Source organism: Chaetura pelagica, unplaced genomic scaffold, assembly GCF_000747805.2.
Source record: "Chaetura pelagica isolate M959 unplaced genomic scaffold, ChaPel_1.0 scaffold453, whole genome shotgun sequence".
Taxonomy (NCBI): Eukaryota; Metazoa; Chordata; class Aves; order Apodiformes; family Apodidae; genus Chaetura; species Chaetura pelagica.
This window is the reverse complement of record NW_009952879.1, coordinates 2,232,957-2,260,604: the sequence shown is the minus strand read 5'-3', so window position 1 is coordinate 2,260,604 and position 27,648 is coordinate 2,232,957. Positions and strand designations below refer to the sequence as shown.

The window sequence follows — 27,648 nt, the reverse complement described above, 5'->3', positions numbered from 1 at the left end:
TTCAGCAGGGAAAGAAAGGCTGTTACAACACATTGTGTGCTGGGAAAGGCAGCAGAGACAGTGATGCTGGAAATGCTGTCTCAGGCCAATAGTTTAAAAATGTAAGTGCCTCATGTAAGGCAATCAAATCTTTAGTATCACAGTGCTATTGCTAAAACAGGGCAGCAGCAATAATTGCACATAATTTGTGAGTATTTCAAACAGCCATGGAAATGTCTAAAGCTGCATAATTGTGTTTATGCCTTAAACATGATCAGCAGGTCACTGGCTATCAAAAGAGAAACCGTAAGACAACAGAAAGCATTCAGTCAGTGTTTTCATAGAAGAACTACTTTCATGAGCAGCTAGAGTTAAAAAGTCATCATACTTGTCCCACCCTTTTCTAGAAAGCAAGTTGTCTGCAAGCCTCATGCAGAGACACAAGATTAGGACTGAGGACTGTTGTAAAGAAGGAGGAAGTTTTGGGTTAAAACTGAACTGGGCAGCCTGCTCTACACCGCCCTTCTTGAGCAGGGGCAGGACAGTCTGCAGGGATCCCTTTCAACTTCAGCCATTCTATGTGATTCTTTGAGCTGCAGAATTTGCTGTTGCATGTGAGTTGGGCTGCAACAATCCACAGTTTGAAGGCAGAGATGTTTATTAACACATCTGAAGGAACAAGGTGATCCTTCTCAAAGCAATAAAAAAAAAAAAGTCCCATGCCTCCTGGGAAATGTGGCACTCAAAGTGAACGTGACTATTCCTCCTGACAAGCTGTAGGAGCAGGATTTTATTATCTCAGAAACCTGAGGATGAAAGGGAAGAGCCACACCATCCAGCTGCTGGCAACATGTTTATTTTCATACCCTGTGTATTGCCAGAGAAAGGTGAAACCTGCTCAACTTGCTTCTGACAGCAAGCTGATTATTGCCAGGGAGTCACAGGTGATGACTCTAGTGCTATTACTCCAAAATTCACTGACTATTGACAAAGGAACAGAGAAAAATGCTTATTTTTTCACCACAGGCAGATGACAGTTCTGGTTCTGTTTTGATTTACATGTTGGGACTCATTTAGCTCTCACTTTCACTGGCTCAAGTCAGAAGTAATTTGAAGATACTCAGTGGAGTATGAGGTCCATGGAATCTCATTTACCACACTATTAACAAATGCCATACAAGCAGTCCTGATGGTGTGACCTTAGACTTACTTATATTATCACCCCATAATCTTAGCAGCATTGGACAGTTGAGTTCTGCTGGTTCTTGTCACCTACTGAACTAGGAGTAGAGTAGCAGTTTATTAAATATTTTAAATAGGGTTGTTGCAAGTGAAGCAAGCAGCTGCCCAACTGAAAAAAGCAAACTTGCAAAAGTGATTTTCTTCCAAGAATAGCAGTTTCCCATTCAGATTTGCAGGAATCACTCCTACCAATAATCTCACTAAAGCTGTCCTAAACTTATTTAACCAAATAAATAACCATATGTGCTGGAAGGAGGGGTCCAGCTTGCAGCCACTGACATCTTGGAGGTCTGTGGGGCTACACAAAGTCAGCACCCATGAGTAGCTCTCCACAGTGCATAACTGTGGGCAGAAAAGCATCTCCCAGAAAGGGTGTAGAACAAAGATAAGATTTTGTTTCAGCTACAGAGGGAGCCTTACTACTAGACCTAAATACCAAGACTGAAACGAGCCAGTCTTCATTACAGTTTCAAAGATGAATGTTTTTTAAAAAAAAAACACAATTTGAAATACCAGGCAGTCAGAGACTGAGAACTCAAGTCCTGCTCTGGCTTTCTTTAAGTGCATGAGATATGAACAGCTTGTTCTACAGAATTGATCAATCAGTCTTGTCTAAAGCATCTTTATGCTCTGGGAGTGTTTGGATGTCCTCAGTTGCCAAGAGGAGGTCTAGCACAGGCTAGTTACACAAACATTCATTTCTCCAAGAAATATACTTACAGCAATGCACTTGGAGAACTGCCTCAAGTATTAAAAACCAGCTCCTAAAAAGAAATCCTTATTATCTCAATATGGGTGCAAGACTAGTGAATCTAAAGGCCATATGAAACCAATTTCATGCAATTTCATAGCCATATATAATTGGGGGGTGTGTGTATGTGTGTATAATTGGTTTCAAATGCAGGTCACAATGGATTGACTGAAGCTTCTGGCTCTTTGACAGTCCAGTGTATTCCACCACTGTTTGAACAACAGTTTTCTATTTAAGGTAACTAGTAACCATCCTGCCTTTCTTGCGTTGAAAGAATGAAACCCACTACCCTGTATCAAGAAAAAGATTAATATCTGATTTGAAGAAAAGACTTCACGTGTGTTTTGTTTATGACTGGCAGAGATTTTAAGCCACATGGGGTTTTTTTAAAGGTCTGGTAACTTCTATTTTCCTCCTTTTTAATCATTTCAGGGGAGAAGGTGAAGAAGGAAAATTTGCTCTGCTCTGATGTGCTAAAAAGGATACTCATGGAGAACCTCAGAATCACTAGTTTCCTATGCTAGTTGCTTACTCCTTAATGAAGTAATGAAGTAAGTATTTCTTCAAAAACAAAGCTCTACTGATGCTGAAGTTCACAGACTCCGGTACCAGATTTTACTGCAGTACATGAAGTAACACCCTGGGAGGTTCAAAGAGCTGGCAAAGGAACCCCACACAGCATCTTCACAAACAGTACCTGTGCAACTCATTTGTCTCACTTGAGGTTAGGGAGACCTTGGCAGTACATGACACTCTGTTAGAATCCTGGTTTCAGGAGGGAAAACTTGTGTTAAAGCCAAAATCAAGCAGAAGCTGACTTTTCTGATGAAGATGGCTCCTCTATAGACTTTTCTTGTGTGGGCAGACCTTGAATCCCATGGCTGAGACAGGAAGGTGTCAGTGTGCCCAGTGCTGCACCACTATTTCAGTAAAAGCCTCTTTGAATCCAGCTTCACACTGGCCTGTATGTGAACCTAGTAAACTCACTCATCTGTCTAATAAAGCGAAGACAAAACACTTCATCTTCCTATGCAGCATATTTTGACACAGGGAAAGTACTGACAAAGTTGAATATTATTGTGTGTGTGTGTGTGTGTGTGTGTGTGTGTGTGTGTAAAAAGTTCAAGCAACCCTGGAGCTTTTCAAACAGAGCCATGGAATGTTGCACAACAAACACCAGCAAGCCAAAAAACTCAGGTGAGGAAAGGGAGAGACTGGTGATTTTTAGCAGTGCTTATAGACAGCCTTTAGTGAGCAAACATGGCAAAAAGTCACCAGGAAAAGAAAGAGTACACCGAAAAAATGTAATTGGATAAAAAAGTTACATGAAACAATGCATACATTGAACCCACTCTGTGTGTATGCAAACCTTCCTATAGAAACTGCAAAGCTTTCTGCAGACTTCCAACTAGTAACACATATAGGAGACAAGCATTATTACAGCTATCTTACAGATAGAAATATTAAGGTCACCACCAAAATTAAGGGACTGGTCCACGAGTCACCCCAATCACCTATTAGTGGCAGGACTGGGACAACAATCCTTCTCACCCCTTTGGACTCCTCACTCATGGTCTCACACAGGAGTCGTATGACTGTTTATAAAATGACATGCCTGGTTATCAAAAGGACTATGTTGAACATGAGGAAAAACTCTCAAGAGCACATTAAAACAAATAAAATTAAAAACACAGTGTAGAGAAAACATGGAACATTGCTATGTGCAAATAAGTCAATACAAATTAAAATGTAACTCTTCTGTGAGAACAACAGTGTATTTAATACAGAATATGCTCTGGCATCATTTGAGGAGATATTTAAACAAATATCCTTCCAAGTTTGTGAGCAGGTAAGTCCATGAAATAAAGGAGGCCCATGGAAAACAGTGTCCTCTAGAATGGACCTGTCACATTGTCTACAATACATTACAGGAGTATCCTGTACTGGACACAAGCCTACTGGGACACTGCATATTCTCCCAGAACACAAGATCATTTCTTTTTTAAATAGAGAGCTGGGTTTCTGCAGCTCTTGCAATGCTGCAAAGGGAAGCAAAGACAGGCACTGCAGCATACCTTTAAAACACTCTGGTGAGGAAGCACACAATCAAAATTTTACTTTCAGCTAGGATATAAACCCTTTATGTTGCATCACTTAAGAAACACAAACAAAGGATATCAAGTTACCATCAAGTGCAGTGGTATTTTAGTTGGTCCTTTGGCAGAGATTTTCTCCCACAGACCCCTTCTCACGTACCGGACAGTGGTGCCTGCGATCTGAAACTCACCAGGAAGCTCAATTTTCCAGTCGCTGTTAATGGATCTCTTACTGGAATCTTTTAAAGCTGGAATGAATCAAACACCATGGAATGAAAGGTAAGCAAATTTGTAATTACAACGTAGACTACCAAGCTTCTGTCTCAGCCTACCTGCAGTACAAGATGCAGTAGCCTTGTAAAAGATGTGAGGTTAATAGGAAAAAAATAGTATAATTTTAGTTGCCTCATCATCATGTTTGTAACTTTGGCACACACTGTGTTCAAAAGCAGAACCAGCTTTTGAAACTATATTTTCCCAAGCTTTTCTTGAGAAAAAGATCTATCAAATCTCTGTGTTGATACACACAACAAAATTTGCAAGTGCAAAATGAAACTGTTCCTGAGTTTGTGTGTGCTCCATAATGCATCCATTCAGCTGTTGTAAAGAGAATTCAAGTCACAAAGTTGAGACTGGGCAGTGAACAGAACTTGAGCTTGGCAGATGTGTCTAACACCCCTTGTCCTCAAGCCTAAAAGGCAGGATATTCCAGCCTGGAAGCACTACCTACAGGCACAACTTAGAGTGGCCCTTAGATTGTTGTAAATTACTCCAGAGGTTTTTTTGCAAACTAAAAAATGGGATTATAAAGGCATTCTAAAGCTTCAGCATCAGGAATTAGCAGAAACTATGCTCAGGATACTTCCTGTTGTCTTATTTGCTCTCAAAAGGCAGAAGCAGTTGAGATACAATCTACTCCTGGGTTTGATGGAAAACAGGTCACAAGTAAAAAACACCAGCAGGCAAGGAACAGCCTTTTACAGCCACCCTCCCTTCAGAGCCCATGAGCAGGGTACACGTGCCTGAAGTCACATCTGTACTGTCAGAAGTGCCTCAGTAAGGACAACAAAGAAAGCTCTACTGCAGAAGGAAGCCCTGTAAGATGAATATTGAGAAGAAAAGATACTTGGAATAACATGTCCTTTCTTCCAGCTTAACCTATTGCATCAGCATCACTGATACCCTTCAAATGTTGAAAGACAACTCCAGCCACAAGGACATCACAGTACAGTTGACTTACCAGGGCAAGCTCATTTAGGGATTTGTGTGTTTTCTACATTAGAACAGAAGCACAGTTATTCAGATGTCTGGGTGATGCACTGAGGAAAGAGAAAATTTGCAGACCCTGTTCTAATAGAGAGAAACTCCCAAGCTCCTTTGTGGAGATCCACGACTCATGATCAAATCTGCCCTGACACCAGACAAACACAACAGCCCATATGTTGCTGGGCTTCCATAGGTCAAGGTTAACTGTGTCTTTTGCCTAAGCCTTTAACAAGGGGTTTGCTTACCCTCCAGCATTTTGATGCCTATTTGATTCTCTTCCAGTAATAAACACAACCTTGGCTTTCACTTAAGTGAGTGTGTTGCAAGAAGGTAAGAGAAGCTGATTTAAAGCCCTTTCAAGTCAATAGGAAAATCTCCCATTGCCATCTCTTTGGATCAAGTCTCTATGGCCAGCAAAGTTCTAGGTGTGCTTAGGCTGTATATCTAATTGCCTAACATGCACACGAGACAGAACTGGACTTGTCAGCACAGCTGACTTACCACTTGGGTGTAATTTACTGTGGGACTGCTTGTGGTCATACTGGGCTATTCCACATAGACCTTCCTTTTATTCCAGCTGGCCACGTTTAACACCTTTCTACAGCTATTACAATGAAGCTTCCCTCGAGAAATGAGGGGTCAGTTTACCCCTACCTCAAATGAGGTTTAGGAGGAAGGAAAACCCTGTTAGATTTCTCTTTAGGGGTTTCCTGAAAAACTGATCTCAAATCCCAAAGAGCCTGCCAAAGGTAAGAGGAGATATATGAGGTGATTCCAGCACAAGGCACCACCATTTTTAGACTACAGACATGTTTCCAGGCACCTGGGAATTTGTTAAAATGGTCCCTAGCATCCCCACGGCCCAGGTCAACTTGAATTCTCCCAAACAACTTCTAACATGAGTCAGGATCCAGAACTTTCAAGGGTCCTTTCCTAATAAGCAGTACACAGACAGCTCCTTCACTGGGGGCCAAGAGCCCATACACAAGATGCTCCATGACCACTGATCTCAGTGCCCAGGAATATTTCAGGGCACATTCAATTTACCAGCTGAGCATCATTCATAGTATCTGACTTCTGGGGAAGTCTAGAGTAGATTGAAGTCACAATGTCCCCTGTGGCCTCTTCTGCCTTTCTGAGGATCTGCATCCTGGGCAGTTACTGGAGAAAGGTGGAGTATCCTTCTGTTCTGCTGCACACAACCTTCCTGACAGCTCTCATGGTCCCATTACAGGCTCAAAAAAAATGGAAACTGCAGGTATGGTTTCCTCAGGAGGAGTGGGATGTATGTGGGGGAATGTTTTTTTCTGAGGAATGTTCTCTTTGGCACACAGACCAGGGGTATGATGATGGCCTGGTATTTGCCTGCTACAGCAATATAACTCTGTCTGCGGCTTACTTTCCTTCCTGCTTTGTTCCTCAATCTACAAAGCACCTTCTGCAAACTTCAGACAGAATTCTTAGGCAGGATTGCTTTCCTCTGTCAAAGCCTAGTGGCTTCCAGGCAGATCAAAGCAGCTGTCACACTGGCCTTGAGGAGCTGTGAACACAACTAATCAAAGCTGGGGATGAAATAAAACTATCTCCTTGCAGTGTGGCTGACTAGGAAAGATCTCACAGCACATGCTCAAACCAGAGTATAAGAGCTTGAATGACTAAAGCTATGCTTTAGTTCCAGATCATCACCAAAGGAAGAGCTTTCATGATGAAAACCAAAATGTTTAATCTTTGTGGATCTCTTCTGGGAAAGGTTTGGTTTCGATTGCTGCAGACACTGCTCCCTTAGTGATTGAGGAGATGGAGAGTTTGGGAACAACTCTGTTTCCAAAAGTACTCCTTAAGAATTACAGGAATTATACCAGACACTGAACAGAGTATTTGGGGCAAAGTGTTTTCACCACTGTTTGTCTTTCCCGCCCACGAGTGCACCATCAGCAGGGATAAAACTGCTTTTTCTCCAGTGGCTTTTGTCACACACAGCTGTTGCAGACCTGGCCCTACCCAGCCCCAAAGAGGACAGTACTAAATCCAGTGGGGTGAACAGGGCCTTTGGCTCTTATTGAATGCTCTGCTTTTCACCCAGGCATTGCAGAAGCACTTTGCAAGACAGCAAGTATCTTTATTGTCATTTTAGAGAATAAGCAAAGCACGCAACCAAGAACATTTGCCCAATATGCCTGAGAGCTCAGTGGCAGGAACTGAGCAGACCAGGATACATGCAGTCTTCTCTGACAAAACGTGTCTAACTGTGCTGGAAAAGCCCAAACAGGTAAGCAGCTGTGAGCTCTTTTTGCCAAACAGTCCTCACTGATTTAAGCTAGCGCTTATTTATTCTGTCTTGGACACCTGGCTGCAGTTCTCCTGGGAGCCTATGCCTCAAACAGGCTAGCAAAGCACATCTTTCTCTTCTGCCCATTGTGGGTGCATTTAGGCAGTAGCAAGAATCCACTGTTCTATCTCTAAGTTTTTTCTGGCTCAAAGTTGTACAGTAGAAGAGCAAAAGAAAAAGGAACCCCAGCAACAACCTATAACTTCTTTTCTTCTTGTTGGCTGGAGGACAGGAACTGACCAATCAATTTCTAAACCTGGCATCTAGTCAGATCTTTATTTCCACCTTGGGTCTCTCCAGCTTGCTTCCCAGCCTGTGGACACAAACTGCAGAGGCATTTCCTGTTCAAGGTGGTTTTTCAGGGTTACAGCCAGCCAAGGCAGCCAGCGTGGGTTGCCTGTAGGTGGAGGGAAATTCTTCAGGCACTGCTCCCAGCACATGGAATAATGACTCCAAATTATGCTGGGATCATTTCCAAAGTGCTGTACCTGGTTCTGTATGAAAACAGGACCTGATTGGACTCAACTCTGTGAGTGTAATTGAAACAGAAAATCCTTCCATACTCAGACCTGCACTTACGATGCATTATGAGGCCTATCAGAGTGACTGGACTTTGTTTTCTTGGTCATCTTTTTTTGTCCTATTGGAACACGCCTGCTGCTATTCTTAAGGTAAGGTTAGCAAGAAGACATTGGGTATCTCTTCTTTGTGTCTAGTGTTCCTTGAAAGAGAAAATCCTGGAAAGCATAGAGAGGTTCTCCTGTTTTGTGACCATGAACCAAAGACCTAAAGGCATTCAGAAGCTCTAAACCAGCCACATTTGTATCTGTCTTTATGGGATGGACACAGTCTGCTTTCAAATATATGCAATCCTAATCTTCACCACACAGTAGGGAAATACCTGCTTTAGTCAAGGTTATGTGGTCACACTGAAGGGCAGTCACTAGCTCTAAGTAAGACTCCCAGTGCTGCAGCTACCTGCCAAAGCCCAAGCCCTGGACAAATACCCTCTGCAAGTCCCACCAAGACAAACAAAAAAGCTGGCTTCCAGAAGGCAGAGGATTTGCAAAACCCAAGGAAACACTGGCTCTCACTGTTCCACCAGTGCTTTGCTAAGTCAAACATCTTACGTGTAGGTGTAGTCCTCTCCCAGCAGGCTGGCAGCAGCACTGGTGGTGATACTAGCAGCAGTGATACGTGCTTCCTACCAAGAAGTGGCACAAATGCCAATGCTCTTTACCTAAGGGTAGCTGAATGACATTATTTGCCCTTTTTCCCCCTCTGAATTTGGAATAAAGACAGAGAACAAAAGTATCTTTCCCAACTTCAGTTGCACCTCAAGACAGAAAACCAGTGGCACTAGAACTCAAATCCTGAGACACAAACACTATGTAAATATTTTCAGCAGTATCTTATATCCCAGTACTGGATATTAACATCTCTTTTTGGCTGCAGAGATGGAGGATTATAAGCAAAGAACATGGAAATCAAAACCCAAGATATGAGCTTTCTTACTGACTCCTGCATATCCATAAGCAAGTTCCAACACCTCAGTTCCCCCTTCCGCAAACAGCAACAAATTTTTTAATCCTCTCAGAGTTCCTACCACAAACTTGATATATTTTTGGAAGCAATTCCATCTTTCAGAGTGCTTTTCTATCCTAAAACCTTGCAGTGTCTCTACTCTGAGAAGCCCACTTTGAGAGAACCAGAACACACATGCACAAGTACCCAATACTTCCCAGACTAAGGGACAACTGGAACATGCACCTGTTGAACCACTGCAATAAGTGTCAGCACATGGAAAGGCTGAAACACTGATACAGAATGACAAAAATCATGTGTTAATGAGCTCATCAGCTACAAAAAGAGCTTAGGTTTGACAACACAGGGACCTATAAGCTGCAAAAGTTCACTGAACAAAGGAGCAAGACTGGGATTTTCTATTATTCTTTTGTTTTCCCACACAGCATATAACACTTGAGAGACAGAAGAATTCTCCCATTTACACACGGCCGTGCAGCTCTGAGGGTGTAAAGGATGTTTCCATGTGCTGGGTGATATCAGCTGCCCTGTCCTGCCTCTGCTCCAGTCTGAGCTGGGCACCTTTCAATCTGTATCTCTGCCATTCCTTACTCTTGACGTACTGCCCTCCTTCCCACTTTCTCCCAAAGTGCTGTGTGCTCCTGGCAGCTGCATTCAACCCAGTGCCAAGTTCTGTTCAGGAATTCTTCTGTCTATATAAAAGTATTCTCTGGTCCTTCCAGGTTGCACAGGGCCTGTAAATGTCACACACTATCACATCAAGCAAACATCATGAAACCAAGCCACAAAAGCAGAGAGAGACTGAAACAAGGATGAAACCAACAGCTGCTTCCTGGCAACAACAAACCTGTCGTATTACAGATCATTCAGAGAAGGGTAATTTTAACAGAAAACAGAGCTGAGTTTTAAATCAACACTTTTTTTTCCTTTCTTTTATCTTTTTACCCAGAAAACTGTGAGCAGGTTTATCCTCAACCACTCGGATCCGCCGGGCACCTGCAGGGATCACAGCTGCCTCGATGTAACCTAAGGCAACAAAAGGGCAGATGATGAGAGTGTGACACAGTCAGAAGCACCAATCATTCAGTATCTCACCATGAAAAAAATCAACTCCTGCCCAGGTTGGGGAATGGGTGGGAAACACTTCAATTGAGATCCCTGCCTGGGCAGCCAAGTTTCATTGCTGTGACATGCATGGTTATGGGTAACAATTCAGCCTGGGCAGAGGGAGAGAAATGCAGGTGTGTTGCTTCATCATGACTTCAGGCTTGTGCTTGGGCCTAATTTGATTTACTTCCTTTGAATCATCCTGGCTCTCCTGCAGTACTGACAGGGATGTATGGGGACTGTTCCTAACCTGATGCACTGTGTCACCATCAGGAGAAAAACTGTGCAACACAGAGCAGACACCTGTGATCTGAAATGAAGTTTCCAGGAGATGCTCCTGCTTTCTATTCCCAGTCAAGGCTGTGATCATTATCAGAAAGGTCTCACTTCCACAAAACATCTTGGTGATGCTAAAACTAAGCAGGAATTAGTGGGACAACTGGGGGGAAAAGATTTGGTTTCACTTACACTTCAGCTTTATACAAAAATCCTCAAGGATATAATGGCAACAGTCTCCTTGCACTGGGCTGCTAAACAGAATTCCACAGCTTAGATTTAATGCAACAACAGAGCTGAATGTCTCTCAAGGACTGACCACCAGTCACCTCCAAACACTGCCAGCAGATGCACAGGCCAAATTAGACCATCTGAGCATCTGACACATTATGAAAGTTTTTACAGCACTCCATAATATTTTTATAGAATTCTCTTGGTTTTATCTTTCTGAAAGTCTCTTGGCCTCTTCAGACTTCTTCAACCAGCAATAAGATGCATTTATACCACTTCTGACTAGCAGAATAACAGTAAGGATAATTAGGAACTACAAGGAAATGCAGCCTATTTTCCCCCATCACAGAGCCACATGGAGTTATGTACTCGTCCCATGAGGTAGAAGTGGTGCCTTTAAACTATAAAGCTGGGGAATATTAGGACCCATCTCAAAGGTCTGGGAGCCAGGCAGAATTTTTCCAACAGCTTCACTGGACTCTGAATCAGGCCTTTGTAAATGACACTAATCTCGTAACAAACATGATTTGATTCCTTCTAATTGGCCACCCAGTTTACTTTGCAGTGTACAACTTGGCACCTCTTTGGGGTTTTTTCTTTCCCTTTTCTTTTAGATGTTAAGTAGCTTATCCTGTATGTTCCTTCATCCCTTTCTTTGCTTTACAGGGCTGTGTGAAACTGTGTCAGCCCTGCCTTTATGGAAACTGTGGACAGTCTAGAGCAGTGGGCTGGAGATGTACTGGCTTGAGGAGCAGTGACTCCTCTAGCATTCAGCAATGTTTGGGGAGCTATTTTAGGGACAAGTGCAGCTGCCTGGTAGTGCTTCTGCTACACTGACACAGGGGACCTCAAAGAAGGACGCTGACAACCTCATGCATCTCAGGACTAAGTGGTTCTGTTACAGATGGGGACAGATGGGGATTTGGGGTTTCAGGATTCATTTCCACCTGTGTGAAAAAGCAGTGCCCAGCACCTTTGTTGTGCCTTGAATACCGCTTGAGCTCTTTAGTTTCATGAGGTGCATTAGGGGGCCAGAAACATTCCTTCCTTCTCTGATCATTTTAGCTGGATGACACTTTCCCTCTGACCCTTCAGCTCAGTTATTTTTGCACTTGTTCCCCTTTATTTATTTCCCCCCTACTCAGGATATCTCAGGAACAGTTAGTCATCCCTTGTAGGAAACAGAGGGGGAGCAGAACTGCAAACCACGACTGTGTATAGAAGCTGGAGAGGTGACTCTTCCCATCTGTTGTTACAGTGTGGAATTCACTGGGAAAAATCGTAACTTCCAGGGTCGTTTTTTTGAGGCAATACTGAAGTCTTTTATGAAATCAAAGCAAACAGACATTGGATTTTATCCCAGACATTGCCAGGAGTTGGTTTTTCATCACCTGAGATACCAAATTACAGTCCAACCAGAGTGTTCCAGAAATCAAACATCCTCACTGCACCCCATGCATCTGCATACAGACCCAAGCACCAATTGCCACCAGACATGAGCACACAGCAGAGTGTGACTAATGACAGCCCATCATGGGCCCTATGACACACCTGAACACCCCTGTTAGGAAGCCAGTTTGGAACATGCCCAAGTTTCAGGTAACTTAATGTACCTACTGGGGGACTATTTACTTATTTTTTAAATCACATGCCAGACACAAATGCCCAGAACTAAATCATGCAGGGGTTGGATACAAAGTACATGGAATTTAGTGGAAAACCAGTCACTAACTTCAGTGCACTTTGGATCCCTCCCCTGACCCAGCAGCAGCCAGGAGTGTGTCACTCTGCTCAGAGGTGAGTGAGCTGTGGAGCTGTGCTTGAGGTTCAGCTGGTGCCATAAATACACTCTCATTTCACCACTGTGCCACGAGAGAAAAAGCACGTGGAAAAGCTGACTTTCATGTTACTTCTTACAATGGTAAATAGTGGACTGTAAGCTATTAATAGCATATTAGTTCAGGAGACTATTTAGTTTGGTCTTATACCAGATTTTTCTCCTCATGTAATTTCTAATCCTGATTGATAGCTTTTGGGGGTTGTATTCACAGCTCCTGAATAAGAAGAAACATACTGTGCTAACTCACTGAGATCGTGTGGCACAAACCTGACTGTTGACCACCACTCTTCTGTTACTGAACTGGGAACCACTTTGCAGTCCTGTGGATGTGACCTGTCCTTTCAGAGACAAAGCAAAATTCTTGGGCATGTCCCACCAGGAGTGTCTTGACACTCTCATTCATTATTTCCAGCAACACTGTGTGAGTTAGTGGTCAAATCCTATTGCAAACAGACTACGTAACATCTGTGCAAATTTGCTACAGGTACAAACTCACGTGGCTACTCCAGTCCAATCCTTGGAGCTAATGTGAGGCTTCTGGTCACAGAATATTGCTGATCTTTCAGATAACTGCACCAGAAAACATCTCCATTGTTTTCCAGGCACGTTTTATTAAGCAAACTGTAACTGCAGATTGCCAGAAAGATTATCAAGTGTCAGCTAGTAAGACCAAAAGACATCTCAGTGCTGGCCCTGAACAAAGGACACGCAGAGATCTGTTAGGTCTTAGGATAATTGTCTGCAATGCAGGGGTTTGCAAGGTTGGGCTTAAAGTTCAGCTTTAAATGAGGAACTGGTTAGACTGATGAGATTTGGCAACTATCGGGCAGTATTTCTAGTAATTTCACCCATAAATCAGCCTGTTAAGATGAAGCTTTGAAAACACAACAGGAGAACTTCATTATTTGATATAGTGCTGTGTGCAGTATACTCCACCTTGAGAACAGCTGATTTGGCATGCACCAATCTTTCTGGATAATCTGCATTACATCAGTGTCTCAGCAATGTAAGACTGTGATTGAAGCAAATCCTAGATACTAATTATATGGTGTAACTCACATCAGGAGAGACACCAGAACAAAAAGGTGGCTTTGTCATCAAGGAGATTAATATGTGACCAGTGGCTACTGTATCTTCGTTTCAATGCTGGAGAGATTTGCAAGAGGAAAGCCACTCACACAGGAAAATCCACTGTTAGCCATTGTTATTACTCCCAGAAAGAACAGAAAGTTTAGTGTGAACTTCAGATTGTCACTGATTGACTACAAAACCTCTCCTGGTTTACACTGCAATGAAAGATGGACTCAGAGGTAAAGGAAAAATTATCCCATGGCTGAAAATACTGATGTCTGGGCACTGTAGCTTCATATCTAACTATTGAACACACACGAAAACGAGGTGTGAGAAAGTCAACAGTGCCCATTCCATTATTAAACTTCCCAAAAATGCTTTGAACAAAGATGTCAGGGTATAAGCCAAGGAAACCAGACTGTCCTGCCTACCTACTGGTCATGGCCAGCACAGCTTCCTTAACATTTTTGGTTTAAGTACCAGGTGGGCATCTCAGTTTCCATGGCCCTTCCCACCTTGCACCTTTTGCCACATGCTAGTTGTTGCAGTGGAGTAGAAATATGTCCAGTAGTAACTACATGTCCATTTTCTGAGTAGTTGTGAAGAGTCTTGCTCTAAGCTTGAGAGTAAATTCCTCTATCAGCATCTGTCTCTTTCCAGCCATGGGATAGCTCATTTGGAAGAAAATTATTTCACTAGGGAGCCATGGATAGATCTCAAAGCCTCCTACCATTGCTGAGAAGTTGCTTGCTGAGATTTCTAACTTGCATGTTTTGATTAAACCTTTCCAAGACATCCCAGAGTTAGACATAGGGTTTTATTTTCTCATAATTTAGGTGTAAACTCCATAGACAAAAAAAAGAGTTTCTTACATTGGCTGAAGATGTTCCTAGGCAGTACTACAGCACTACTGTTCAAGTATCCTTCCTGTCTTTTAAATATGTGCTGGACAAGTAACAATAAAACGCCTGCTTCTTCACCATCTTAAAAAGAAAAATTGCTAGAAAAGACACACTCTTCGTTTCCACAGCTGGCATATCCCACCTTATTATGTTCTGCCATTAAAAAGATCCAAATATCTGCGCACCTTCATTTGGATCACAAGCAAAGAGCAGCAATGAAAATCTTTATATGGCTGAGAAAAATCCAGAGAGACAGATGCAGGTCTCATTCCTAGTGCAGGTCTCTGAGCATTACAGGCACAGCCTTGGAGTCTGGACAGAAGAAGTCAGTGATAAATCAGCTACCCAACAGATATGAGCCAAAGAGCTGTCCTTGATTTCCAGGGCCTCTGTACAGTGGCAGAGAGACAGAGATAGCCTTCAGAAGAAGTCTGTGTTTGTTTTTGAAAAATTATTTTGTAGAAATAGGGACAGGGCATGCTGCCAGCCAAAAGTAAACCTCAGTCTAAACAGTGCATTCAGTTGGCCTACTGAAAACAGCCAGCTGCACACAAGTGTATGTGATGTTTAGCATCACAAATAAAGGCTTTTGACCTTCTCCCCAAAAAAATAAATGGGACCCATTTACAGCTGGATCAGCCTGGATCACAGGTGGCAAAATCAGAACTGCTGGACCTCTATGAGGCACTTTGAATGTACCACCATCATGTCCCACCAGGGTGGTAGAACCTAATCTGTGACACTAAGGTTGGGAAAAAAATGAATAGGTCCATTTCTTTTTACTCAATTAATGAAAATTTGGCTTGCTCTCATGCAGAAAAGCCTTTCTAAAAGGAAAGGCTCTGTAGATATTTGTGACAAACCAAGCTAAATAGTAAAAGGGCTTGAAGTTTATCCATGGCTTTTGATACCAATCTCCCCATCTAATCCAAAGACAAAGAACCAACACCAAAGGATGTCACCAACACCCACTGACACTGCAAACAGCATTCGAGTATCTTACACGAGAAACACTTGGGAACAGCCTTTGCCTTTGCCATCACACATGTGGAAACCTTCTTACAATGACTATTGGTTACTAAGGAACAGAAAGGAGTTGGCATGGATTTAGTTCAGTTAATAGGGCTCGACAACATCATTTGCAATCACAGGACATACAGGGACCAATCCCGCAGTCAACAGAGGCCCATGTGCAGAGCAGCTGAGGACCTGGCCCAAAGGTTCAGCTGCAACTCCCAGAACAGACACCACTCCAAAACAATCAGTGTCTTGACGTTTGAAGTCTGTTCTCTTCTGCAATAATAAATCAGCGTCCTTGACTCAGCGTGTTGGCCTTGACTTGGATCGCAGCAAGTTCATGGGGATTTGCCACTGACCTCTGCAATGATTTACAGATCCAAGCCCTGAATCTGTTACCCTGGTCAGATTTTTGTACCTATTTGCTTAAATGACATTTTCAAGAAAAAAGGGCCTATTTTTTTTCTTGAGTAACCTCATGTTCGCTTGTGATACCTCAGACCCAACCTTGGAGCTTTGCCTACTGCATGAAGATTATAAAGTTAACCTGAGGTCCTCATTTTGCAAAACAGCAGGATATGAAAGAGCAACTGATGGGAGGAACTCCCAATTCATAAAGTGTTTGCAGAATTGGGGCTGGGAATCATAACTGAAACCAACAAGCTGTTTTCAGTGCCTAAAGTAAAAGAAAACCTAAAGGAGGAAAACACGAACAGTGAACAACTAGAAGACTTTCCATTTTAGTAGGCTAGGATGCTTTAAAAGAGCATAATTTTAAAAAAAAACAACACAACCAACAGAGATGCTTTTTAACCTGGAAGAGGATTGCTTGGCATATCATGGATGTCACTTTTTAGAACTATGCCCACATAAAATTTAATTCCCTTTAAAATTAATAAATAAAAAGGTCTAATAAATGTTTGTATCATTATAAAAATAAAAATAATTATCTTGTAGAATATGTGACACTGCATTGATAAAGCAACATGTTGACAGATTTATGCTCATCAGATAATCAGCAAAGAAAAAGGATCAATAAATGCTTGAACAGCTATCTCTTCTTATTAGGTTACAGAGTGCTGGGGGTGAAAGCCTCCTGCAGTGTCCTGGCAGCTAAACCACCATTAAGGCTGAAAATGTTTTGTTCTTACAGCCTTGTAAAATTACCACCCTCAAGCAGTCTCTATAGTTGGAAACCTCATGGCAGTGACCCAGAAGCTTCTTATTTATCTGCACAAGATGTTTTGTAGTCTCACTGGGAAAGATAAGAGATAGTTATTCTTTGGAAGCAATTAAGAAGTTCATGAACAGCTACAAAATCCTCTACAGAAATGGAGAATAGGTTGTGGGTTTTTTTTCAATGGAAAGGAGAAACTTTTCCCACCACTTGCATCGAATACAAATGTCTTGACATAAGTAGGTGGAAAATATCTGAGACATGAGTCAAGGGCAATAATGCAGGAAGTCATTCAACAGGTTGGCCTAGGAATCTGACAGCACAAATGTGCTCCAGGAAGATGCGGTGCAGGTGGGAAATCCTACCTGCATCTCAGAGGAGGTGACAGATCATAGCTGGCTCCACAGATAAGGAGGAGGAGGAGGGTGCAGAGGAAGAGGTCAATAAACAAAATCAAAGCTTTGGACTTCAGTGCTGAGACTGTGATTGAAGGAAGCTGCTAAGTACTGGTGCTGCTTTAGTAACTAAACAAAATTGAAGTGTGGGCTTAAAGGGAATCTCTTTGTGCTTTGCTGAACTCAATCCTGGAGTAGCACATGTTGAATAGATTTCTCCAAACAGAAATGGCAATTCTGCATTCACCAGAAGTGAAATATTTTTTTTCTGGACAATTCCTTCCTCTTGGAACAGTTTCCAAGTCCCGAATCTGGCTTTCCCTCCCTTTGCCTGATTAGGATGTGTGATAACAGGTCTCTCAGAAGCTCAATACAGAGACTCTGGAACAAAGGCTAATTCAAACACCAAGCTGTACATACATTAATGTGTAACAAGAGAGGATAAAGTCTTAACTTGGACTAGGAGCTCTTGTATCCTATAATGGACACTATTGCTGGCAAGGAATCAGTAAAAATATTCAGAGGGGAGAGCTTCTTCATTTAGCTGAGATATCCTGATTATAACATGAATCATCTGCAACGTGCAACATGCATCATTCTGAGCTCTCAAAGACGGTGCTGAAATCAGACTTCTCTCCCACTGGTAAAGATACTGTGATCCTGTCTCTTGTTTAAAATCAACAGCACTGGTAGCATTCAAAACAAGAAACACAACTTCATTCTGAATTTCAGACAGAGGCAATGGCTGGTATCTGGGCAACTGAATAAGAAGCAGACAGAATATCACATTTTAATTGAGTTGGGTTTTGTTTTGTGTTTCTTAAGTGTTTACAGGAGCAGCTGGGTCCAATGCTATCCAAGAGCTCTTACTAACACTCTTTAATCTCCTCAGGCAGTTAAGAGAACCTCTGCTCCACTAAAATGCTGCTGGGGGTTACTCACCCATCCCCTTCGTGTGGTTGAAGTCTCCTTTCACCACTTTACAGCTTTTGCCATCACCACTGCAGATTCCACAGCGATCCTCTTTGGCAGCTGAGCCAATGATTCCATCGCAGCCAATTTTCTAATGACAACAACCAGAGGTCCCCATTATTTTGTTTGCAAGGTTAAAGTATCTCTAAACATTGAGGTTAAGACTAAGATAGAAAACTGACTGAATACCAGGATGGGAAGAGAACACTGTGAGTGAGGGGAGCACTGACTTGGAACGGTGTTGAGTTGGCTTTTCAACAACCCCCTTCTCTAACACTAAGAACATGAACTTTGATTCAGAAGACTTAACTGAAGAGATTTTCACAAACACTAGTTATTCCAGATATCACCACAGATTTCATCCTAACTCACTCTAACTTCCTTCAAATACAACAGATAATAAAAAAATGCTCTGCGTTTATACAGCAATTTCTATCTAAGGAGCTCAAAGATATGCCAAAGAAATGGACCCCTCCTGTGAATCTTAATTTAGGGAAGAGAAAAATGTGACTTCCTTAAATGATATCTAACCCAAGTAATCAGAATCCTGGACATAGCCCTTCACCACCCAAAAATCCTGAGTGATGTTACAAGTTCCAGTGTGCTGCTCACTGAAGGAGCTCTGGGATCTTAACAGGGAGTGTAACATTTAGGTCTGATCACACTTCTGCAATACCTGACAAAATACCTCATTAATCAAATGGCTAAGATACCTGCAATGCTAAAGTACTTCAGTGGAAGCAGATCAGGTTCACATTTGGCCAATCCATACCATAAGATTGCTTACACAGTTATGACATTTTCCAAATGCTTGCACTATATTAGGCTTAGACATTCAATTGTAATAAATAAATAAATAAAATCTAATTATTTAACCTACAGCTTCATTTTAAATGGTATTTCCATAATTTTCTATACCTATCTAAACATTTTCCAGTAAAAATCTGCATCTCTGCTTCCACAGGCAGCTATTACTAGAATAGTTCCAGTGTTCTCCCTGTAGCTGTAGAGATTGTCATGCTAGTCTCTCTTATTCACAAACCATTCCCAGGTTATGCTGGTGACCAATGCACATTTGTAGATCTTGAGGCTGACAAGACTTACAGTCATTAGTCTATATAAACTGTTTTATGTCCATGTAAGTCCTTTGATATAATCAGTAACTCAGTATTGAAACACAGATTCCTACTGAATTAAGAGTTGCCATTAAGCAAGTTATTAGCAGAGATTCTACTATTAAAAATAAGTTGAAGATTTACTTTCTGTAGATAAACAGTTTCTTGGCAAGTGAGTTAGCAGACTGTCACTAACAATATTTATTTGAATAAGGCTGTTGGGTCTCTCCCTTCCTTGCTTTCTTATGATACAGCCAGAGGAAAGTTGGAGAGATATCTTAGGGAACAATCAAAACAACAAACATTTTGAAAAATAGGGTAAGCAGGGAAATATTAAGAGAACTTGGGCTGTTTATCTGGGACTGTCTGCATGTAAGTAATGTCATTTGGACCTGAACTCAAACATTCTCCTTGTTTCAGAAGACACTGGCCACTGCCTAAGTCCAGATGTATTACAGGGATCAAAGTCTGCCAGCATTCAGACGTGTTCTGCTGCAGTGCCTGTCTGGGTAAACCATGAGAGACAGACACATGGTGAGAAAGGATGATCATCCTAAAGACAGACAAGGGAAATGCTGCTCAGTAACTCAAACAGCATGTGGGCTGGTGGACGAGAATGACAGGAAAGAACCTGCATAAGTGGGAGTTAAAGAAGGTAGGAAGAAGACCATGGAGTTTCTGGCAGTTGCAATTCTCCAGTCTAAACTTCACAGCCATGTCCAACAAACAATTTTGGGATATTGAATGTGATTCTGCCCCCAAAACAGAAGGATGTCCCAGCAGTTCTCCTTCTAGGAAAATAAATATGATTTATTAATGGGGTTGCTGAAAGGCAGCTGGAAATATATGCCTGCCTGCCACCCTGCTGAGATACTGGAAAGGCTGCACTTAATTTAAGATTCTAGTGCTATCTTTTATTGTACTGCATTGTTACTAGCACTATGTGAGTACACAAATGAATAAAGGGAATATAATGAGTGTTGAACCACACTTATTCCCAGTGCTACATGAGGAGTCTGTAGGACTGTAACGGGGGCAGGCAAAGAATGGGGAGTTAGCAACCAGATGCTTTGCATTTAGGCTGTAGTTTCCCAGCTAATGTAAACCAGTGCAAGCCAGCAAAGAACCCCCCTCTTCTGACACTGGGTTCAAGACAAGCCATTTCCTCCCACATTCACAAGGTCACTGACACACCTTGGCTTGACAGACCCTCTCTGGAGGCACGGAAAGAGCACCCACTGAATCCACAAAGGTTCCACAACCTTTGCTTTTTTTTACTTTTCATCTTCACCCGGATTCCCTGGGAGCAGAGGAGCTGGGAATGGCCCCCGCAGCCCACCCTTCAATGGTACCACCCCTCCCACCCACAGGGCAGATCCAAACCTCTGTCACTCAGGGCTTGAGGATTAAAGCCCCATCAGGTTCAGGCCAGGAAATTACTTCTTACAAGGAACATCTTTAAAAAGAATACAACAGTTTTCTTTCTTGGCTTCAAGATGAAAATTGGTGTGTTCTTACTACTTTATGGGGGAAAAAATACCTTGGAAGCACTTTACTCTTGTCTACAAAAATAGAGCCCATTTCCCCTTTCCCTTCCCCAAGCCTTCCAATCATTTCCAAAGTAAAAGTGTATTTAATAGCACTACATAATGAAACAGCTTTTGTTAAGATTTGACAATGGATTCCAAAAGCTGCGAAGTAATTTAGAAACAATTTTTAGAGACCACCTTGGTCACTTGGATCCTTTGAAAACTCCCCACATTGAAAATACTCTTAAAACAAGTGACAAGGGGAAGAGACAGGGTTGGAAGGGTGAGTAAGCAAAACACAGAGAGTATCATCCTTCCTGGGAAAAAAGTACCTGCCAGGAGTGTCCTGGTTTGAGCCAGGATGAAGCCAATTTTTCTTTTTACTGATTTTTTTTCCTTCAGTAAGCTTTCTTGTAACTAGCAACAGTGTGTTCTGCTAGGCTGATAAGACAGTGGAATGTTTTTCTAACTACTGAGGCTTCAAGGCTGCACCTGCACTCTGCCGGCTCAGACACTATGGGGAGATCTGTGACCCCCCGTAGGAGGCTGAGTTAGATGGACAGCAAAATTGGCCAAAGATATTCCATTCCATATATCTACGTAAGCTCAGAGGAAGGTAAGAGATCACAGAAGACAACTTCCTTCCTTCTTTCTTCTTCTCCCTCTCTCGTCCGTCCATGTTTTTTCCTTCAGTAAGCTTTCTTGTAACTAGCAACAGTGTGTTCTGCTAGGCTGATAAGACAGTGGAATGTTTTTCTAACTACTGAGGCTTCAAGGCTGCACCTGCACTCTGCTGGCTCAGACACTATGGGGAGATCTGTGACCCCCCTGTAGGAGGCTGAGTTAGACAGACAGCAAAACTGGCCAAAGATATTCCATTCCATATATCTACGTAAGCTCAGAGGAAGGTCAGAGATCACAGAAGACAACTTCCTTCCTTCTTCTTCTTCCCTTCTCTTCCGTCCATGGCCGGCGTCCGGGGAGGACTCTGTTCATCCATCACCGTCGATCCTCAGGCTTGATCTCTCCTGACCCCTATAACTCTCTGCTCTTTTCCAGCAGCAGCTCCGGGATTCCTCGGGACTCTTCCCAGTTCAGGGAAGTACTGTGGGAGTTGCTGGGGTGGGGGGAGGCGAGAGGCTTTTGCCCATTCCTGAACATATCTGTACATAATTGTATATATTTTCTTGTATCATTCATTAGTGTTTTAATTAAAGCTGTGTAGTTTAGTTTTCAATCCAGCCAAGTCTCTTTTTCTCTCTCTCCTTCCCTACCTGGGTTGGGGGGAGGGGGGATCGAGAGCATTGTTGTCGGACCTGAGTCAAACTGTGACACAGGAGTCCTTGGGTTGTTAACTGAGAGATATGTCCAGCTCTCTCCAAGGTGAGAAAGCCCATGAAATTCCAGCACTGGGAGCTAGAAGCTCAGGTCTCAGACCCACCAGTCTGGGTGGAAGAGTCTGTACATCATCAGCTTCTCACTGACCTTATGCTGTATGTATTATACTGTCAGTCCTTAAAATAGATAGAGCCATCCTCAACCTGCAGAAAGCTGTCAAAAAAGTAAGGGCTTCGTTAACTCATTAACCCTCATTAAGCAGAGGGAATCCCAAGTTTCACTGCTCAAAAGTCAAGATTTCAATAGTGCACAAACAATCCCTTAAAGCCCAAATTGTTCAAGGGAGTTATTTATCTCTAACTTGTTCTGTGCTGCTTCCTGTACAGCCCAGCACACTGACCAAAGTAAGGTGTTTTCTTTCATTAAGAAGCAGAAAGGGGAGACTTTACATTCTGAGTTAAGAAAGACCTTGCAAATAACATTCTGTGCATTTTCTGACCCAAGAGTTCTCCTGAAGTTGAGCAGACAGAGTCCATGGACCAGGCCATCCAGCAACAAAAGCTGGATATTTTCAGTTCCATCAGTCTTGAATGGACTGGTGAGAAGGGAAGCAGTTGTGGGTTCTTACCAAGATGATCCATGCAGTAAGCAGGGCCCTTGGAGCTCCTCTGTGTTCAGAAGAAAGAATAAATAGGAAAAAGCCAGCCTGGTGTAAGCACCACCTGTTTAGTAGTCTGTGGGAGCATCTGCCACTGTCAGCCCTGTCCTTGGACTCTTGGAGCTTTCCTGTACCATCCAACATGGACTTGTGATATCCATATCTTTGGCAAAAGGACTGATGTTGACACCACCCAGGAGTTCCAGCTCCTGCCTGTAGTAGCTGTTGAAAGCCTGTGGTGCTGCAGTACTGCTATTAACAGCATCAATTGGACTAAGAGGAAGCAGATTTTAACCAAAGCCAGTCCCTTGCTCCTATTAAAACATGGGAGTCTTGGCAAGAAACCTAAAGACAGTCTTATGGAGCTTCAAGTCCTCAGCATGGACAGTCAGAGCAACCCACAGGTTTCTTAATGATCTTCAACCCTGGCAGTCTCCTACTCTGACACCATGTTTTGGAGCAATACATTGACCTTTAAATTGGCAGGTAACTGCAGGTAACTGAGCCAAAGGCCTAAAATTCATTCTCTCTGGGCTGATATCTCAGTCCACCCTTCCCTCTCTCCCTCCCCTTTCTTCTCATTTTTATAATTAAACATCTGAAAGTACTGCTTGTTGGGTGGTATTTCCAGCTTCAGTCATTGCTGGCTCCAGCATAGGAAAACTCCTCTTCTCTTCTGAATACACGTAATTCAGATTATTCTGTGTGAACTGCTTTCTGTATTGCTTGGATATTTTTTAATGATATTTTTATTTGTATTTTCAATGGCTGCGCAAGAGCTCAATTGATACAGCCTGCGTGTGTTTTGCTACATAAACACTATTATTTTTGTTATATACACCCACCCTGTGTAAGAAATTACATTGTAGGCTCACAAAACTGTAATGCTTCCCATATGCTGAATTAACTAGCTGTCTCAATGGATCAAATATAAATATTGATGCAACATGTGCCATTTTACAAATTAATCATGTACAGAGCAAGCTGGTTATGACAGATTCATCTACACTGCCAGTTTTTTCCCCATAACATCCAGTGTCCATTGATACCTCCAGGGATGGACCACATAAAACAGGAATGTACATGTGTGAATGTACATACCTTTGTTTTAAACATGACTGCCCTTGTGGAGGATTATGTGTGTCTGTCAGGATTTGTACAGGAGGGTGAGCCTAGATTCCTAATCAAGCAGTCCATCTGTGAGTTACTTTTATTTCTGTCCCACAACAGATTTTGTGTGATGGATTGGAGTCCACGTAGAAGTTAGTTCAGCAAATATCCTCCAGTCATTTCCTAAGGCTTCAGATTTTATCTGAATCAGAGCAACTCTGCTGGACAGGAGACATGCACTGCCTACTTTAAATTACCAATATCTAATCTGTGTGAGATGTGTAATTACACTTGCCCATTGCCTTTGTGTTTAGATCACTTAGCAGTTCATATGGATGTTAGATAGAATTATTTTTGATAACCATGTTTTCACATATTGAGCTTGAAAGGCTCCGTGTCAAACCCCTTGTGTTCTGGCAGCAGAGCAGGCTGGATGAGTGAACATGCAAACCATACAAAGCCTTTTCCCACCCCAGCAACTCCTCTGCATCTGTCCTTTTGTTGCTTTCTGCAGTGACACTTTCTGATCCTTCCAAACCAGCTTCAGCTGAATCGACACCTCTGACTTGACCCCACTCTGCTTCTGCCCTTCTTTGTACAAATGCCACCAGGCTGCAGATACCAGAGGATTTTATATCAAGTGCCCATTCTCTAAAAGAGGCATATATCATGTCAGCTCTGGATTTGAAAATAATATGTATTTCTCAGTATTTGATATATCTGTAGCCTCCCTTCCAGTCTATTTTTATCTGTTCAAGTCACAAACAAAGCCCAAAGCTTCCAAGGCAGGTAACACAAGGAACTGTCCATTACATGCTCTCTGTGGGTTAACATAGAAGAAAAATGGGGAGGAAACAGCATGATTTTTTTATTTTTTTTTTTTCATATCCCACTGTAAAGTACACTAAAACAGTAGCAAGATATCAACAAAGTCTTGGGTTTTGTCAGTTTGCCTTACTCAGCAAAGCCCTGATACTCTTTTTAGGCCTCAGATTTCATTGCTACAGACCCAGAAATTGCAAAAAAAAAATATAAATAAAAAAAATGCAATTATACAACAGGTTTCCATAGTTCAAACAATCTTTCTGGATTTTGTGCACATACACTAAATGATTTATCAAAGTACAGTCTAAGCCAAGTTCTTGGATGGAGACAAGCTACCCAGTATGCAACATCTTGTACCCCAGTTTGTAATGCAGGAATATGAATAATACATGGAAAATACTCAAGGGAGGAGGCAAAACCACAGTTGCATGCATCAATCCAATGCAAAGAGTGGGCATTGAGTATGTAGACTACTCTTTGCCAGCAAGAGGTTCAGTACACAACTGCAGTTTATCCTCTGCCACCTGTGGCCCTCTCCTGACACTCTGCCCATCTGTCCATTTTCAAATTTGTGCTCCCCCTTCATACTCTATGACAATTGCTTTTGGAAAGAAATTGTTCCATAATGTTTTTGTTGTGCCAGGACAGTCTAATGTGTGGCTTGTCATCACTGAATGTACTGTGGGTTCACCAGCAAGTTAAAAGTAGCTGTGACACGGCAAACATTCATGAGAAAATTGTAGATAGAGCCAAAACATCTTCACCTCTTAAATTGTTAAATCACAACAAAGACTCCCCTTGATCTCTAGGCTGGTTCCATTATAAAGGAATCTTTTTTCAGAGACCTTAGATTACATTCTGAAGTACAATCTGTAGTCCCCACTGGAAAGTTCTCGTGCTATCATGGGTCTCAGACTAATTCTTCTTTGAGAAAAGCCAGCACAGAGTCATGTGTGTCAGAAGAGTCTGCTGAGCAACTTGTCTTCTCCCCACACCACTGCTGTGTGACATCTGACACCTGCTTTAAATCTCCCTCTGCCAGCAGTTTTCAATTAGCATCAGCAGAACAAAGTGGAGAACTGTAAGTGGAGGACTGCTTCCATGGATGTTGACTCATGAAACATATATTGAATGGTTTTAAGGAAGAACAAAACCCTCAGGGAATCCTTCCTCTGAAAGCAACTTGTCATTTGAAGAGAAATATGAGAAGACAGGAGCAATCTGAGCTCAGGCTGCACTGCCTCACCCCATCTCCACCATGACTGCAATGTCCATGCAAGGGAAAGAAAACAGTGGAAGGAAGCAAGACAGAGAGGCTGCAAAGGCTACATGACCAACCACCCTCCTCCTCAGATGGATCAAACTTCTTCAGTCTGCTACAGATATTCTGTCTCTGCAAATTTTCAGGAGAAAAGAAATCCTCCTTGCTACAAGACTGTGAATTTCAAGATGAAAAAGTCAAAGACCTGTATACACATCGACCAAGGAATCTAGTTTGCTGAGAAGATGGTAAGGATAAATGCATTTGTTGTTAGTCTACATTTCTTATAAGGGCATAACTTTACCTGAAGCTCTTACATAGCTTTTGTTTTGTCCTCATTCTGGCAAACTTCTCCCTATTGAGAATGAAATGTTCAGCCTCAAAAACAACTCTAATGAACAATGGCAGAACAGAATTGAACAAAGACCGTGTGATTTGTCTAAAAGACAAGGAGTAAGATTATTAAAAGTCTAGTTGACTTAGGAACCCCTGCGCTAAAATTAGAACTGACTCTGCTTCCTGGCATTTCTTTGCATGACCAAAGTATTAATCAAGTTTACTCACTACAGCTGCCTTCAGGTGTAAGTGATAAATACAGGGATGCTGCTGCTTATGATGATTTTGCTTCAACAAGAGTGAGGCTGACACCAAATGGCTTTGTTCACACTGGTTACATTGGAGCTCAGCTCATGGCTTTAAAATTAAACCATAGTAAGTTCATAAAGTAGAACTGAAGGAAAACTCTCCTTCCTTGTTGCTCAAATGCAGCTGGGGTATTTGGAGACTTCAAAGAATGTATTCCTGCCTCTCTTCTCAATCCCTGCTTCTCTTTGCAAGAACAGTATTTTCTTTGCCATGGGCACAAAATCACAGAATGAATCATGGAATGTTTTGGGTTGGAAGGGACCTTAAAGGTCATCTAGATCAAACCTCCCTGCATGGGCAGGGACACCTCTCACTAGACCAGGTTGCTCAGAGCCCCATCCAACCTGCCCTTGAATGCTTCCAGGGATGGGGCATCCACAACTTCCCTGGGCAACCTCTGCCAGTCTCACCACCCTCACAGTGAAGAACTTCATAATGTCTAAGGGAAAAAAGGAGCAAAGCAAGGGGGCAAAGGAAGGTCTAGGAGAGAAAATGAATAGGCTCAATTACACCTGTTTGCAGAAGCAGATGCAAAAATGACCAAAGGGACCTGAGCAGTGCCACCAGGCAGCAGGGGCAGGAAAAGGGACACAAGCAACAACAGCTGTTACTTTGGTCTCTCAACAAACACCACAATTGTTGGACAGGGGTAATATGCTGAGAGCCAACTTTAACAGAAACATCTTCTCCCACAGCCACCTTCTCCTACTTTTTGGAGAGGTGCCTTCCCTCTGCATTCAAGCAATTCAAGAGGAGCTTTAAAGAAACTAGTTATTTGGATGTAAAACCTACAATGCATTCAATTTGAACATCTAACTGATCTCCATGCAAACTTCTACATTGTTAGTAAAAAGTTAATCCAGAGCCTTCAAACTTTTACAGCACTGCTCCAAGTCTAGCAAGGAAGAAACATACCTGAATGGCATGACTGAGATCCTAAGATAGGTAGTGTGTATTCAGTTACCTAGAAA

The 27,648-nt window shown here is 42.3% G+C and overlaps 1 protein-coding gene across 1 annotated transcript in view; it reads right to left on the bottom strand.

The window, feature by feature from the left end:
* ADAMTS17 (ADAM metallopeptidase with thrombospondin type 1 motif, 17) overlaps nt 1–27,648 on the bottom strand; it is a 169,856-nt gene that overhangs the window by 39,937 nt on the left and 102,271 nt on the right. The window contains exons 13-16 of the mRNA XM_009995309.1: nt 18,167–18,287; nt 15,639–15,713; nt 10,154–10,234; nt 4,159–4,316 (exon numbers count right to left, since the gene is read on the bottom strand). Of these exons, the coding sequence (XP_009993611.1) occupies nt 4,159–4,316; nt 10,154–10,234; nt 15,639–15,713; nt 18,167–18,287 (435 nt within the window). The remainder of the gene's footprint in view (nt 1–4,158; nt 4,317–10,153; nt 10,235–15,638; nt 15,714–18,166; nt 18,288–27,648) is intronic.